The 15,461-nt window shown below is 43.0% G+C and overlaps 1 protein-coding gene across 2 annotated transcripts in view; it reads right to left on the bottom strand.

Annotated features, from left to right (window-relative positions):
* Positions 1 to 15,461, bottom strand: part of LOC140736129 (neurotensin receptor type 1-like) — a 65,398-nt gene that overhangs the window by 14,265 nt on the left and 35,672 nt on the right. For both annotated transcript variants that reach the window (XM_073061924.1, XM_073061923.1), the window contains exon 3: positions 121 to 211. In XM_073061924.1, coding sequence (XP_072918025.1) covers positions 121 to 211 — 91 coding nt within the window. The remainder of the gene's footprint in view (positions 1 to 120; positions 212 to 15,461) is intronic.

The following is a 15,461-nucleotide window of genomic DNA, read 5'->3' on the forward strand; positions in this document are numbered from 1 at the left end:
TCTGCATAAATCATGTTAGAATACTCAAAGATAGAAAAGAAATGTTGGCCTCATATTTTCCTTAAAAAATTCAGCATTAATATTGCCATCAAATTAGAACTCTAGTCATTTGGTACTTACTCTGTCCACTGATGTTTGGGCACATAACAGAACATCAGACGACGCACGTGATATGGAAGCCAGCATACCACAAAGGCAATGACTACAGCTCCTGCAGATTAAAAGGAATATCTCTGAATTTTTTTATCACCATGCTTATTCAATCAAACCAGGAAGAACATAGAACATAGAATCTTTATTACTTTATCTACATAGAATCTACAGTACATTACAGGCTCTTCGGCCCACAATGTTGTGCCAACCACATAACCTACTCTAAAAATTGCCTAGAATTACCCTACCACATAGCACTCTATTTTTCTGAGCTCTATTTATCTATCTAAGCGTCTCTTAAAAGACTCTATTGTATCCACTTCCACCACCGTTGCCGGCAGTGCATTCCACGCACCCACGTTCCCCTGTGTAAAAAACTTACCCCTGATGTCCCCTCGGTACCTATTTCCAAGCACCTTAAAACTATGCCCCTCTGTGTTAGCCATTTCGGACCTGGGAAAAAGCCTCTGACTAGCCACACGATCAATGCCCCTCATCATCTTATACACATCTATCAGGTCACCTCTCATCCTCCGTCACTCCAAGGAGAAAAGGCCAAGTTCACTCAACCTTTTCTCATAAGGTACGCCCTCCAATCCGGGCAACATTCTTGTAATCTCCTCTGTACTCTAAAGATAAAGAAAAATAAAGAAAGTCAAGGAAAACTTTCACAATAAAATATCCCCCAAAATTTGGATATTTTTCTGATTAGTACATGACCACTATAGGTGATGAATGTAGTTAGACTTGCATAACTTGAAACAATGACATAAAGTTGATAGAATCACAGAGTCATAGAGCATTGGAATATGGATACAGGCCCCTTGACCCAACAAATCGATGTTGAACCGTGGCTATCACAAAGTTAGCCCCAATTTCTCATTTGACCCATATCCCTCTAAGCTTTGGCCCTCCGATTTCTTCTGAGATGATACTATTGTATCTGTCTCAACTAATTCCTCTGGCAGCTCATTCTATGTACTCACCACGCTCCGTGTGAGAAAGTTACCCCTCAGGTCCCTTTTTAAATCTTTCCCCCTCACTCTAATCTAGTTTTGGACTTCCCTACCTTGGGGGAAATACTGTTATATAATCCAATTTATCTATGCCACTCATAATTTTAAACATTTTTATAAGCTCACCCTTATTCTCCTACGTTCCAGGGAATAAAGAGCTAGCCTGGACAATCTCTTCTTATAACTCAGGTCCTCAAGTGTCATGAGCCCTGTGGGCCTGTGCACCTGTAAGTGTTAATTGTTGTATTATCTAGAGTTGATAAGCCTTTGTGCTTTCTGTTTAATCTTATCAAGCTTATTTTCAGTGGCACAGGTTTTCCACGTACTGTGATTATTTAAAGTGGACTCCCAATTAGCGCTTATCACGGGGTCCATTGGTTTCGAAAGTGAGTCTTCTCATGATGTTGCTCGGTTGAGTCACTCTGCTAGAATTCCGATGGATAAGCATTCGTTTCTGTTTGTACATGGGAGCCCGTCGTTCCTCCACACCTGGGTTCAGTCGTCTATCAGCACACACCGTGACTTCTAGTCCTAGCAACATTCTCATAGATCTGTTCTGCACCGTTTACAGTTTAACCATGTCTTTCCTGTTATAGGGTAACCAAAGCTATGTGCAATACTCCAAGTGTGGCCTCACCAATGACTTACACAACTGCAACATAATGAGCCATCTCCTGTACTCAGTGTCCTTAATGATGGAGGCTGGCACGCTAAATCAGCCTAACTACCAGCTTTTTCCCATCTTGTCTACCTGCTATACCATTTTCAATGAATGATGCACTTGTATTCCTAAATCCCTCTGTTCCATTGCACTCCCTTACACTATTTATAGTATTCACTCCATTCTGTTACTTATACCATTCATAGTTTAAGTTATACACTGGTTTGACTTTCTAAACTGTATCACACTGTATTGAAATCCATTTGCAACCCCTGGCCCACTTCCCTAACTGATCAAGATCCCTCTGTAACCTATGATAACCTTCTTCATTATTATAAGTCCTCATAATTTCGTGTCATATGCAAACTTACTGATCTAACCTCATGTATTTGCATCCCAGATCACTTATATAAGTAATGGATGACAAGGGTTCTTACACCAACCTCTGTGGTGCATTACTAGCCACTGGCCTCCAAATGAGCAACAACTTTCAGCCACCACCATCTGTGTCCCTACCTCTAGGCCAATTTCAGGGAAACTAGCTTTCTCTGAATTCCATGGAACCCAACCTTCCAGATCAGACTACCATTCAGGACCTTGTGAAAGGTCTTGCTAAATCCAAATAGAAAACATCCTTTGTCCTAACCTCGTCTACCTTTTTGATCGCCTCTTCAAATACCAGATAGGATAGACAAAAGAGAGCACGTGGAAGTTGTTTTCCTGGATATTCAGAAGGCCTTCGACAAGGTGACACACATAAGGCAGCTAAATAAGAAAAGAGCCCATGGTATTACAGGAAAGATACTAGCATGGATAGAAGATTGGATGACTCGCAGGAAGCAAATAGTACAAATAAAGAGAGCCTTTTCTGATTGGCTGCCGATGACTAGTGTTGCTTCCCAGGGGTCAATATTGGAACTGTGTCTTTTCACGTTATGTATATATCAATGATTTGGAATCAGAATTGATGGCTTTGTGGCTAAGTTTTGCAAATTATACAAAACTAGGTGAAGGAGCAGGAAGTGTTGAGGAGGCAGGGATTTAGATGTATTGTAGGAATGGACAAATAAGTAGCAGATGGCATATAGTGTAGGGAAGTCTATGGTCATGCACTTTGGTAGAAGGAATAAAGGTGTAGAATAAAGATATGCTGGCACTGGAGAGGGTCTAGAGAATGATTTCCAGAATAAAAGGCTTAACATGTGTATGAGGAGTGTGGCCCTGGGCCTGTACTCTCTGGAGTTTAGAAGAATGAATGGGGACCTCATTGAAATCTATCAAACATTGAAAGGCCTAGGTAGGGTGGATGTGGAGAGGAAGTTTCCAGTAGTGGAGGAGTCTAGGACAAGATGGAACAGCCTCAGAATAGAGGGATGAGCCTTTAGAACAGAGATGAGGAGGAATTTCATTTGCCAAGGGTGGAGAAAGTGAGGAATTCATTGCATAAATGGGTGTGGAGGCCAAGTCATTGGATACACTTAAAGTAGAGGTTGATAAGCATCAAAAGTTATAGGGAAAAGGCAGGAGAATGGGGCTGAGAGGTACAATAAATTAGCCATGGTGGACTGGTGGAGCAGACTCAATGGTTTAAAACTCTAAAAGTTTCATCAAGCACAACTTTCCACACACAAAACCATGCTGACTCCTCCTAGTCAGACTCTATCTAGCCAAATGCTGGCAGAACATGTCCCTCAGAATTTCTTCTCATAACTTCCCCAACACTGAGGTCAAGCTAACCAGCTGGTATTTTCCTGGCTTGTCCTCACCTTGCTTCTTGGACAAAGTTCAAAGTGAATATTGTTATCAGAGTACATAGGCTGTATGCCACCACATACTGTCATCCATTCTCCAAATGACATTCATTTTCCTGTGGCCACAGTCAGCAAATCTATAAAATAGTAACTATAACAGGATCAATGAAAGATCAAGTAGAGTGCAGAAGCCTTGGAAAGTTTCCTGGGCACAGGCCTGGGCAGGGTTGTATGGAAGACCGGCAGTTGCCCAAGCTGCAAGTCTCCCTTCTCTACGCCACCAATGTTGTCCAAGGGAAGGGCACTAGGACCGACTACAGCTTGGCACCGGTGCCATCGCAGAGCAATGTGTGGTTAAGTGTCTTGCTCAAGGACACAACATGCTGCCTCAGCTGAGGCTCGAACTAGCGACCTTCAGATCACTAGACCAAAGCCTTAACCACTTGGCCACACGCCAACACAGAACAACATTAGCCACCGTCCAATTTTTGGGAACTTCAGCAATGCCTAATGATGAGCAATTGTTGATGAAGGGATGATTATTGACTGAAACACCCATTCCTTTTGCCCTGTTGAATCTTCCTGCTATTTTCTTTTCTTTTAACAGTAGATGATAAATTAGTCTGTCAAAAAGTCAATAATTTTAGGACTACACTGCAAGTTAAACAATATCATGAATGCAGATTCAATGACAAATCCCCAGACTATTTAAACTGTTTAAAGGTAGTGAAGAAAACAATCTTTTAAACTACTTTATCTTACAATAAAGCTGGCTGTTCTACAGGTTTAGAAACCAGACCATTTTGATTCATCAGATAATTCCTGCTTCCCATTATTGTTCTCCACACACAATTTGCTGATGGGCTGTTCGATGACTGTGAAGTTGTTGTTCAGACTGCCTACATGGATGTGCTTAGAGAATTAATGTGTTGTCAGAAATACCGTCCTTACACCATCTGGACGCACCCACTGGAACCGGAATATTTATTTTGAGATATGCAGATTGTCATTTCGATCAAAATATTACACAATGTTTTTTACTAATACTTAATGAGGTATAAGCAGATGTGGCACAGCTGTTTGCTTTAATTACTTTTACAAGATGTAAATTAGGTTTATCCTGTTGAACTCAATTACTGAAAGAGCACCATACCGATTAACGTTTTATATTGTTAACATCACAATTCCCTGAGCAGTTAAGGGAGAGTGCTCACCTAAAGCACTGGTCCATGGCTCTTAAGATGGAGTGATAGAGATGATCAGTGTTTAGTTCTGAGCACTTCATAACAGCAAGGATGTAGAAAGTTTCAGGGAGGGTGCAGAGGAAATTTACTGGGATACTGCCTGGATTCGATCACATATCTAGGTGGAAAAGTTGAGAAAGATAAGGCTTTTCTCTTTGGAGCAAAGGAGGATGAGGAGACTTGATAGAGGTGTATAAGATGATAAAAGACATACATAGAGTGGACAGCCACCAAGGAGTCAATACCTAATACAAGAGGACATACTTTTAAGGCAATTGGAGGGAAGTATATTGGGGATGTTAGAGATAGCTTTCTTTACACAGAGTAGTAAATGTGTGGAACATTCTGCCAGGGGTTGTGGTAGCAGCAGATACATAGTGGATATTTAAGAGACTCTAAGATAGGCACATGGATGAAAGCAAAATGGAGGACTATGTGAAGGGAAGGGTTAGATTTATCTTGGAGTAGGTTAAAGGGTTGGCACAGCATTGTGGACCAGACCAGAGGATGAAATACAATGGACTTCATGAGTGTAAAGATTCAGATTTCTTTGAGATTATTGGTTAGATTTCTGTGCATTTTTATGAGGCTGGAATGCGAACATGTAAGTCATGGTTAGTACATTTGCGGATGATACTAAAATAGGTGGGGTTGTAGATAAATAGAAGGTTATGAAAAATTTCGGGGGAATCTTGATCAGCTAGAGATGTGGGATGAAGACTGGCAAATGGCTTTAAGCCCAGATAAATGTGAGGTATTGCATTTTGGGATATCAAACCAGTGTAGGACTTATACAGCATACAGTAGGGTTTTGGAGAGTATTAGGGAATAGAGGGTCCTAGGAGCATGAGTGAACAGTTTGCTGAAAGCAGCATCACAGGTAGATGCACTGGTGATAAAGATGCTTGGCATTCTGCCCTTCAGCAATCAGGATACTGAGTATAGGGGTTGGGAAGTTATGATGGAGTTTTATCAGAGACTACTGAGGCTGCACTTGATGCATTATGTGTAGTCTTGGTCACTCTATTATAGAAAAGGTGTTACTAAACTGGGAAAAGTGCAGAAGAGATTTACCAAGATGCTGTCTGGACTTGGGGGCCTGAGTTACAAGGAGAGACTGTGTAGACTAGGACTTTATTCCCTGGAACATAGGAGATTGAGGGGTGACCTGATTGACATGTATAAGACCATGAGGGACAAAAGCAGGATGAAAACATGTAGCCTTTTTTCCCCAGGGAGTGGGTGCTAAAAACAAAGCATATGTTTAAGGTCAGAGGTCTTAACATCAGTGGCAGCTTCTTCGTGCAATGGGGGGTTGCACATTTGGAATGAGCTTCAAGAAACAGTGCTTGAGACTGGCACATTAACAACTTTTGAAAGTCATCTACGTAAGCACATGGATAGGAGAGGTTCCCGGGGCCATGGGCTAAAAATGGACAGATGGGAGGAGGTCACTGCTCAACACAGCCGGCATTGACAAGTTGGACCAAAGGGCCTGTTCCCATACTATATGAATCTATGATATATATTCCAAGGGAACAGGCCCTTTGGCCTAACTTATATTATGGATTTTAAATTAGTGTTTGCTTTATAGTAAATGTAAAATCAGAAATATATTGGGGAAGTAAGTTTTAGAAACAAGCTCAGGCAATTGTTGACTTATATTACAGTATTGCAATGGAGCAAAGGGAACTACAGAGGCAAGAGAGAGGGAGAAGAAGAAGAAGAAGAAGAAAGCCCTTAACTCTGAGTAGAATCATGGGGACGCCATCATGACAGCATTTTTATAGCAGGCTTTCTTGTTTTTATGAGGCCGAGTTGCTAGCTCGACACTCAACCCAGTATGGATGGAAAGCGTGCAAGGGAGCCGGCTGGATTCGAACTCGGGAGCGTTCGCTCTGAAGTCCGGCGTTGAATCCACTACGCCACCAGCCGGTGACATGAGAGAGGAGTTGGTCAGAATTGATTGGAAAAAGAACACTGGCAGGGATGACAGCAGAGCAGCAATTCAGAATTTCTGGAAGCATTTCAGAAGGCACACGATATATATATATATATATATATATATATATACAATACAAAAAGAAAGAAGTATTCCAAAGGAAAGATGGCACAACTGTGGCTAAGAGAAGTCAAAGCCACAGAGAGGGCATATAATAGAGCAAAAATTAGTGGGGAATTATTGGATTGGGAACTTTTAAAGAACAACAGAAGGCAACTTAAGAAGTCATTAAGAAGTTAAAGATGGAATACGAAATTAAACTTGCCAATAATATTAAAAAGGATACCAAAAGTTTCTTCAGATACATAAAGTTTAAAGAGAGGTGAGAGTGGATATTGGACCATTGGAAAACAATGCTGGAGAGGTAGTAATGGCAGATGAACTGAATAAGTATTTTGCATTAATCTTCACTGTGGAAGACACTAGCAGTATGGTGGAAGTTCCAGGTGTCAGGGGACATGAAGTTATCATAACTAGAGAGGAGGTTCTTGAGAAAATGAAAGTGTGAAGGTAGGTAACTCACCTTGATCAGATGCTGCACATCCCAGGGTTCTGAAAGAGGTGGTTGAAGAGATCGTGGAGGCATTAGTGATGATCTTTCAAGAATAATTAAATTCTGGAATGGTTCCAGATGACTAGAAAATTGCAAATGTCACTCCACTCTTCAAGAAGGGAGAAAGGTAGAAGAAAGGAATTATAGGCCAGTTAGTTTGACAGTGGTTGGGAAGATGTTGGAGTTTATTATTTAGGATGAGATCTCAGGGAACAGGGGGGCATATGATAAAATAGGCCATTGTCAGCATGGTTTCCTCAAGGGAAAACCTTGCCTGACAAATCTGTATGAATTCTTTGAAGAAATAACAAGCAGGACAGACAAGTAGGTTGATGTTGCGTATTTGGATTTTCAGAAGGCCTGTGACAAGGTGCCACAGATGAATCTGCTTAACAAGCAATGAGCTCATGGTATTGCCGGACAGATTCTAGCATGGATAAAGCTGGGGCTGATTGGCAGTAGGCAAAGTGTGGGAATAAAGGGAGCCTTTCCTGAGTGGCTGCCAGCAACTGGTGGTGTTACATAGGGGGCTGTGTAGGACCCAATATCTTTTATGTTATATGTCAATGATTTGGATGATGGAATTGATGGCTTTGTTGAAAGGTTTACAAATGATTCAAAGATAGGTGGAGTAAGTAATTTTGAGGACGTAGAGAGGCTACAGAAGGCCTTAGGCAGATATTAGGAGAATGGGCAAAGAAATGACAGATGGGTAGTGTATGGTCATGCACTTTGGTTGAAGAAATGAAAGAGCTGATTATTTAATAAATGGAGAGAAACCACAAAAAACTGAGGATTTGTTAGTCCTTGTGCAGGATTCCCTAAAGATTAATCTGTAGGTTGAGTCAGTTGTGAGGAAGGAAAATGCAACGTTAGCATCCATTTCAAGAGGACTAAAATATAAAAGAAAGGATGTAATGTTGAGACTTGGTGATGCTTCACTTGGAGTATTGTGAGCAGGTTTGAGCCCCTGATCTTAGAAAGGGTGTGCTGAAACTGGAGAGGGTTCAAAGGAAATTCATAAAAATGTTTCCAGGATTGAATAGCTTGTCATATGAAGAGTGTTTGATGGCTCTGGGTCTGTATTCATTAGAATTCAGAAGAATGAAGGGTGATCTCATTAAAACCTATCGAATACTGAAAGGCCTTGATGGGGTGGATGTGGAGAGGATGTTTCCTATGATGGGAGAGTCTAAGACCAGAGGACACAGCCTCAGAATAGAGGGACATCCTTTTAGAATGGAGAAGAGTAGGAATTTCTTCAGCCAGAGAGTGGTGAATCTGTGGAATTCAAGCAGCTGTGGAGGCCAGGTCTTTATATTTAACAGAGAGATTGATAGATTCTTGATAGGAAAGGGCATGAAGGGATACGGGGAGAAGGCTGGAGACTGAATCAGCCACGATGAAATGGCGGAATACACTCTATGGGCCAAATGGCCTAATTCTGCTCCCATATCTTATGGTCTTGTGATTAGTAGTTTCCAATGGAAAGATTGATTAATACTGATAAATATTGATTAATCAGTTTTTCATGAACTTGCACAGTCTGCTACCTTTTCTCCTTGCTCATTTATTTATCTATCTATCTATTTATTTATTTAGGGATACAGCATGGAATAGCCACTTCCAACCGCTTTGAGCCGCACCACCCAGCAACTCCTGGACAACCCCAATTTAAGCCTAACCTAATCATGGGACAATTTACAATCAACCTACTAACCGGTACGTCTTTGGACTTTGGGAGGAAACTGTAGCACCTGGAGAAAACCCACGGGGAGGGCGTACAGACTCGTAACAGGGCACGCATGGAATGAACTTTGAACTTCGATATCCCGAGCTGAGATAGCGTCATGCTAACCGCTGTGCTATCTTGGTGCCCTTTGTAAGTTTTTGTAAATGAAAATGATATCTTAACAGAACAATGCTAACTTCAGCAAATTAGATGTACACTGTAGGACAAATACAAAATGGATCAATGATTTGCAAATACTGTAAGTAAGATCCACAGGCTATTCTAGATAATAACAAAATGTTATCTTTGTTTTTGATATAACAAAATGAGAGGGGCATGGAGGGATATGGTCCAGGTGCAGGTCAGTGGGACTAGGCAGAAAAATAGTTTGGCACAGCCAAGAAGGGCAAAAGGGCCTGTTTCTGTGCTGTAATGTTCTATGGTTCTAAAATAGGGTTTAGATTTATTATATAACATATTCCATTTTCACTTTGTCTGTTAAGTGTGTAACCATGCATCTCAGTTGCAAGATCACTAGAAGCTGATCATTACTTAAATTACGTAGAATATAACAACTCCAATGAATTGCAGTGTGTTGTTTCTGTCAGGTCCATATACTCACTTCTCTGCTTCTGCTCCAGTGGTTAAGACAAGTAGTTAAGATGTTCCACTCTATTGGAGGCAAACAGCTGAAGAGACACTTGAGTTCTTGTAATCTGCTCATTGTAAGACAGGGGTGGTGAACCTTTATGAGAATGTGAGCTCAAATTGGTGATTATCTGCTGAAAAATTCTTTCACTTGCCATTTGTAATTTCGAGCAGACATTATTATGTTTTGTACATCCAGCAACTAATCAAAAGATAAACTGAGGAACTATGCTGCATTTTAAAATTTGAACATCTGTCTCTCTCCTTCCAAAGTAAAACATGCTGCACGCCAGCCGGTAGTTAGCTCTAAGCTTAGATGGTTCAGCAACTCTCAATCCCACATAAGGCCACGATTATGAAAGGCAATTTCATCCCAGAGCTGGTAAAAATAAAGGAACTGGAATTTCTGCTGCAGATTCCACCCATTTTGGGTAGCCATGTAGACCTGAGACAGTGTGGGGTCTTTACTGGTTTCCCTTTGGATCATCTCTACTGCAATAGGGAGACTTAGTATATGTATTAGGCAGAACACCTGCCTAATTTTAAGATGGTGCTAAGAGGAGGAAAATTCTTTATACATTACGTCTCCATCTAAATGTGCAATGTGCAATTTATAGTAATTTGTAATAAATATTATGTACAACAGAACAGTCAATATTGCTTAGATTCAATTGTATCAGCATGAAATAATCAGTCTGATGGCCTGGTGGAAGAAGCTGTCCCGGAGCCTGTTGGTCCTGGCTTTTATGCTGCGGTACCGTTTCCCAGATGGTAGCAGCTGGAACAGTTTGTGGTTGGTGTGACTCAGGCCACCAATGACCTTTTGGGCCCTTTTTACACACCTGTCTTTGTAAATGTCCTGAATAGTGGGAAGTTCACATCTACAGATGCACTGGGCTGTCCGCATCACTCCCTGCAGAGTCCTGCGATTGAGGGAAGTCCAGTTCCCATACCAGGCAGTGATGCAGTCAGTCAGGATGCTCTCAATTGTGCCCCTGTATAAAGTTCTTAGGATTTGGTGGCCCATACCAAACTTCCTCAGCTGTCTGAGCTGAAAAAGACACTGTTGTGCTTTTTTTTCACCACACAGTCGGTATGTACAGACCAAATGAGATCCTTGGTGATGTGGATGCTGAGGAACTTGAAACTGTTCATCCTCTCAACCCCAGATCTGTTGATATGAATAGGAGTTAGCCTGTCTCCATTCCTCCTGTAGTCCACAACCAGCTTTGTTTTTCCGACATTGAGGGAGAGGTTGTTTTGAGGGTCAGAGGGGCAGAGGTGAGGGAATCCACTCTTACCCCCTGCCGGCGATCTAACAGGAAGTCCAGGATCCAGCTGCACACGGTAGGATGAAAGCCGAGGTCTCTGAGTTTCTTGCCGTGCCTGCAGGGAATTATGGTGTTGAATGCTCAACTGTGGTCCAAGAACAGCATTCTCACGTAAGCATAATTCTTCTCCAGATGTGTAAGGACGGTGTTTAGAGCTGTGGATATTGCGTCAGTTGTCAATCAGTTGTGCCGGTAGGCGAATTGTAGGGGGTCCGATGTGGGTGATAGCAAGCTGCAGGTGTAGTCTTGACCAGCCTCTCAAAACATTTGCTTATTATTGAGGTGTGTGTAACAGGACGCCAGTCGTTCAGACATGTTATCTTGGTCTTTTTAGGTACAGGAACAATGGTGGATGTTTTGAAGGAGGCGAGCCCTCTACACTGGGAGTGGGAGAGATTAAAAATGTCTGTAAACACACCTGTCAGTTGTGCTGCACACATCCTGAGCACTCACCCTGGGACGCCAACCAGTCCCGCAGCCTTGCGACTGTCCACTTGTTAGAAGCACCTGCGTACTTCAGCCTCAGAGTTGACCACGGTGCAGGTCACTTCAGCAGCTGTTTATCTTTGAAGTCTGTGGTGGTGTGCTGATCTTGCCATAAGCTGCCTGTGTTGTTAGTGGAGAGTTGTGTCTGGATCTTGTCCCTGTATTGTCATTTTGCTGCCTTAATGACTTTGTGCAGATCGTGGCTGAATTTCCTGAGCTCCTGCTGATTACTGGCAATGTAAGCTCGGTGTTGAGTGATAAGTGCTGTTCGCACGGAACTGTTGATCCAGGTTTCTGGTTTGGATAGGCCCTGACCGATTTCTGGGGGACAATGTCCTCGATGCGCTTCCGGATGAAGCGCATGACCCCATCCATGAACTCAGAGACATCCTCATCATGAAAGACATTCCAGTTGATGTCACCAAAGCAGCCCTGTAGAATTGGCACTGATTGATCAGACCAACAGTGGATGGTTTTAACTATGGCTGCCTCTTTGATCAGTTTCTGCCTGTACATCAGCAGCAAGATGGAGGAGTGACCTGACTTTCCAAATGGCGGGCGGAGGAGCGCTTTGTAAGCATTGCAGGCGGGAGAGTCGCAGTGGTTGAGTATGTTATCTCCCCCCGGGGGCTTACTTGGATGTTTTGACAAAACTTCAGAGAGACTTTAGACAGTGATGCTCTATTAAAGTCGCCGTGACGATGAAGGCAGTCTCTGGGTGTGCAGTCTCCAGGAAAGGGAAGATATCAACTCAAAATATCACATATAACACCTTTTCTGAAGACAATACTATCAGCGCAGACAATGAAGACACAAGCAGAGGTGAAGGTGATTTGAAGGATGGGATGTGCAGGTGCATCGCCAAGCCAAAGCGTAACATGTTCAAGACGGGTTTGCAGATGGATTTGGTATCACTATTGGGGTTGGAATTGGAGAGGAGTCAATGCCGAAGAGTTTCAATGACCGACTACCTAAACCAGCTGAGACACAGGATTGCTCCAAGCACTGAGCCGACTTGGTGTGGTCGAGAACGTCTTCAGGCTGGGCAGCCCAAGTGTGTCGTTATTCTGGGTTCTAGTTCCTAGAGTGAGCCACTAACCTGGTGCTTGGACAGTTTAAGTGCTGGTCCAGACAGACTAGAAAGCCTGAGTGTCCAGAACGGAGGTGAGGATTGGGCTGATTTCTCCCAGATGCTCAGTCATCTCTTAGCGGTGCTACTGAGACCAAGGGTAGAGTCCACTCCGGCTGTGTCAGGGAGCGGATCGAAGGACTCAATCCATTTGGAACTCTGTCGCTTTCTTCTATTGTGTTCTTTTCTTTCTCTTTTTCTGTGCAGAGGTTTCTGTCTTTCTGTTTTTGGGGGGGGGGGCTGTGTCTCTGTGTTTCTCGCTTTGTGGCTGCCTGTAAGCAGACAAATGTCAAGGCGTATAATCTATACGTTCTTTGATAATAAATGTATTTCAAATCTTGAATCCTTGAAGACATCAAGAGGAGTGTCTTGTTCTATAACTTTTCCAAAGGTAAACAGGACAATCATCAGCATTTCCATGATTAGTTGCCCTTTTGAATTCAATTCTGTAATTACATCTTTCAAGAAACAGAGCCTGTCATTTCTTTCAAACTGCTGATGTAAGTGGAACACCCTCTTGTGGGTAACAAATGGACACAAGTGGTTGACAAACAGTAAAGATGGTAAATTCTCTTCCATACAGATACTGGTTGAAATGTTTTCCCCAAACCAGACTCAAGAACCCTCTGTAAATCTGTGCATAATTTTTCTCTGCAGTGTTAAAAGAACATAATGCAAAGGCTATGGGGTATTCACTTCCATCAGTCATTACGTGTGACATGACTGCACCCATATCATAAGACAAGGTGTAACAGGTAGGTTTCACTGGATGATGTGGATCATAGTATGTGAGGACAGTGTTTGAAGTCATCACTTCCCAATCTGTAGTAACGAGATCAAGGGGGTGGGGCACAGTAGCCAGGTTTGGCAGAAACCTTTTATAGTCATTGACAAATCTTAACAAAGGCCCACAACGATGACATATTCTTTGGCCTTGCGATACCCAAAACTGCTTCAATTTTATCAGCACACTTGTGTAATTCTTGTGCGTCAGGGGTCGCAGTAAGTGATGCTTGGTTTAAAGAATACTTGTTGCATCACGCTGTGAGCCCATAATCTTCTGAGCTTTTTAGCGCTGCCCTGGGATTCTGGAGACACTCCTTTTCGTCCCCGCTGGTAACAATGATGTCATCCGTGAGTGCCTGGACAGCCTGGCAGCACCTGGCCTGTAGCTTTCTGACAGAGTGCAGGTGTAGCCGCTACTCGAAAAAATAAGCTTATTGTAGTAATAAAGTCTTTTGTGAGTATTTACGGTGAGAAACACTTTGCACTCTTCCTCCATCTATAGGTTAGACTCAGCTAAGTATACTTTGCTGAAGTGTTTTGTTCCAGATGGTTTGTGAAGATATTCTCTATCGTGGGCAGAGGGTACTGATCTACTTTCAGTACTGGTTTGATGGTGATCACCACACATACTGGCTACTGGAACCTCTGAACCTTGGAACTGTTGCGACCAACAGGTGAACCCAAACTCAGGACATTGACATGGAGGTAGAGTATTCTGAAGAGTGTCTATTAATGGTTACAGGGAAGGGTGGGGAGTGAGGGTTAGGCCAAGGAAAGCAGAGGAGTGAGCGAGGCTTGACCGGGGGTCGAACCCAGGTCACTGTGGTGACAGCGTGACAATTAACCACTGAGCCCGCGGAGAGTCTAGGCGGGTAGCGGGGCAAGGGAGAGCAGGGATGCAGACAAGGGTGTGAGGAGAATGGCAGGCAGGAGGATGAGCAGGAAGTCAGGCGGCAGAAGGCAATGGTCCTGTTAACACGGAGAGACAGAGTGAACATGGGCAAACAACTGCGCGGAAACAAAACTTAGAATACGCAATTCTAAGCGGCCTAGAACGTGAACTGCCCCACTGGCTGAAGCAACGATCTGGCGATGAGTGGATGGAAAACCAGGGTATTTATGCTGCAGGTTAGATGAGATTCAGGTGCATTGCAATCAGGAAGCCCGGGAGAACAAAAGGGGAACGGCGCCGACACACACACACGAGCAGGAGAAACAAGGGGAAAAGGGAATTAGGAGAACTTGAGGAATAAACGGGAAGGATGGCGGACCGTGACAGTACCCTCCTCAATGGGAGCCTCCAGGTGAACCAGCAGGCTTGCCAGGATTGTCGACGACCTGGGCGGGTGGTTCAGCAGGAGGGCACAGATGGCTGACAGATTCAGGTTTCAATTGGGAGACGTGGAACGTGGGATGAATGTGCATGGATCTGGGTAGCTTGAGTTTTATGTTGTTGTCTCTTGTGTTCTGGACTTGCTTCTCTTTTACGCCCTTGTTTAATCACAGGAGACGGTTGATTTCTTGATCTTGCAACTGATACTGGTGCTGGAGATTTTCCGCTTTAAATCAGTTGTTGCTTTCTCTTTTGTGGAAGTCAGTGAACGCTTTTCTTGCTCGGTTACAGACAGACGCTCAGGACTGCTCACTTTCTTAGCTTCACGAACGGTTGGTTTATTCTGGCTACTTACATCACTGGTCAGGTTTCTTGCTTTACCTTCAAACCTTTGTAGTCTTTTCTTGTGATTGTGTTGGACTTTCCTCCTGTGGTGATTGAAGTGGTATGGCTTCAACAGGTTCATCCACTACAGCAGATTTCTCCTCTAATTTGTCTTCAGATTTTATCAAATTTTCAATTTGCACCATGTTTCCTGGAGAAGCGTGTGCAATTTCCTTAGTATCTAGTCTGCTTTCTTTTAAATGCAACAGGGCATATTCTATATCAGTTCCTTCATTATTACAGTGATCATTT

Source organism: Hemitrygon akajei, chromosome 11 (assembly GCF_048418815.1).
Source record: "Hemitrygon akajei chromosome 11, sHemAka1.3, whole genome shotgun sequence".
Classification (NCBI taxonomy): domain Eukaryota; kingdom Metazoa; phylum Chordata; class Chondrichthyes; order Myliobatiformes; family Dasyatidae; genus Hemitrygon; species Hemitrygon akajei.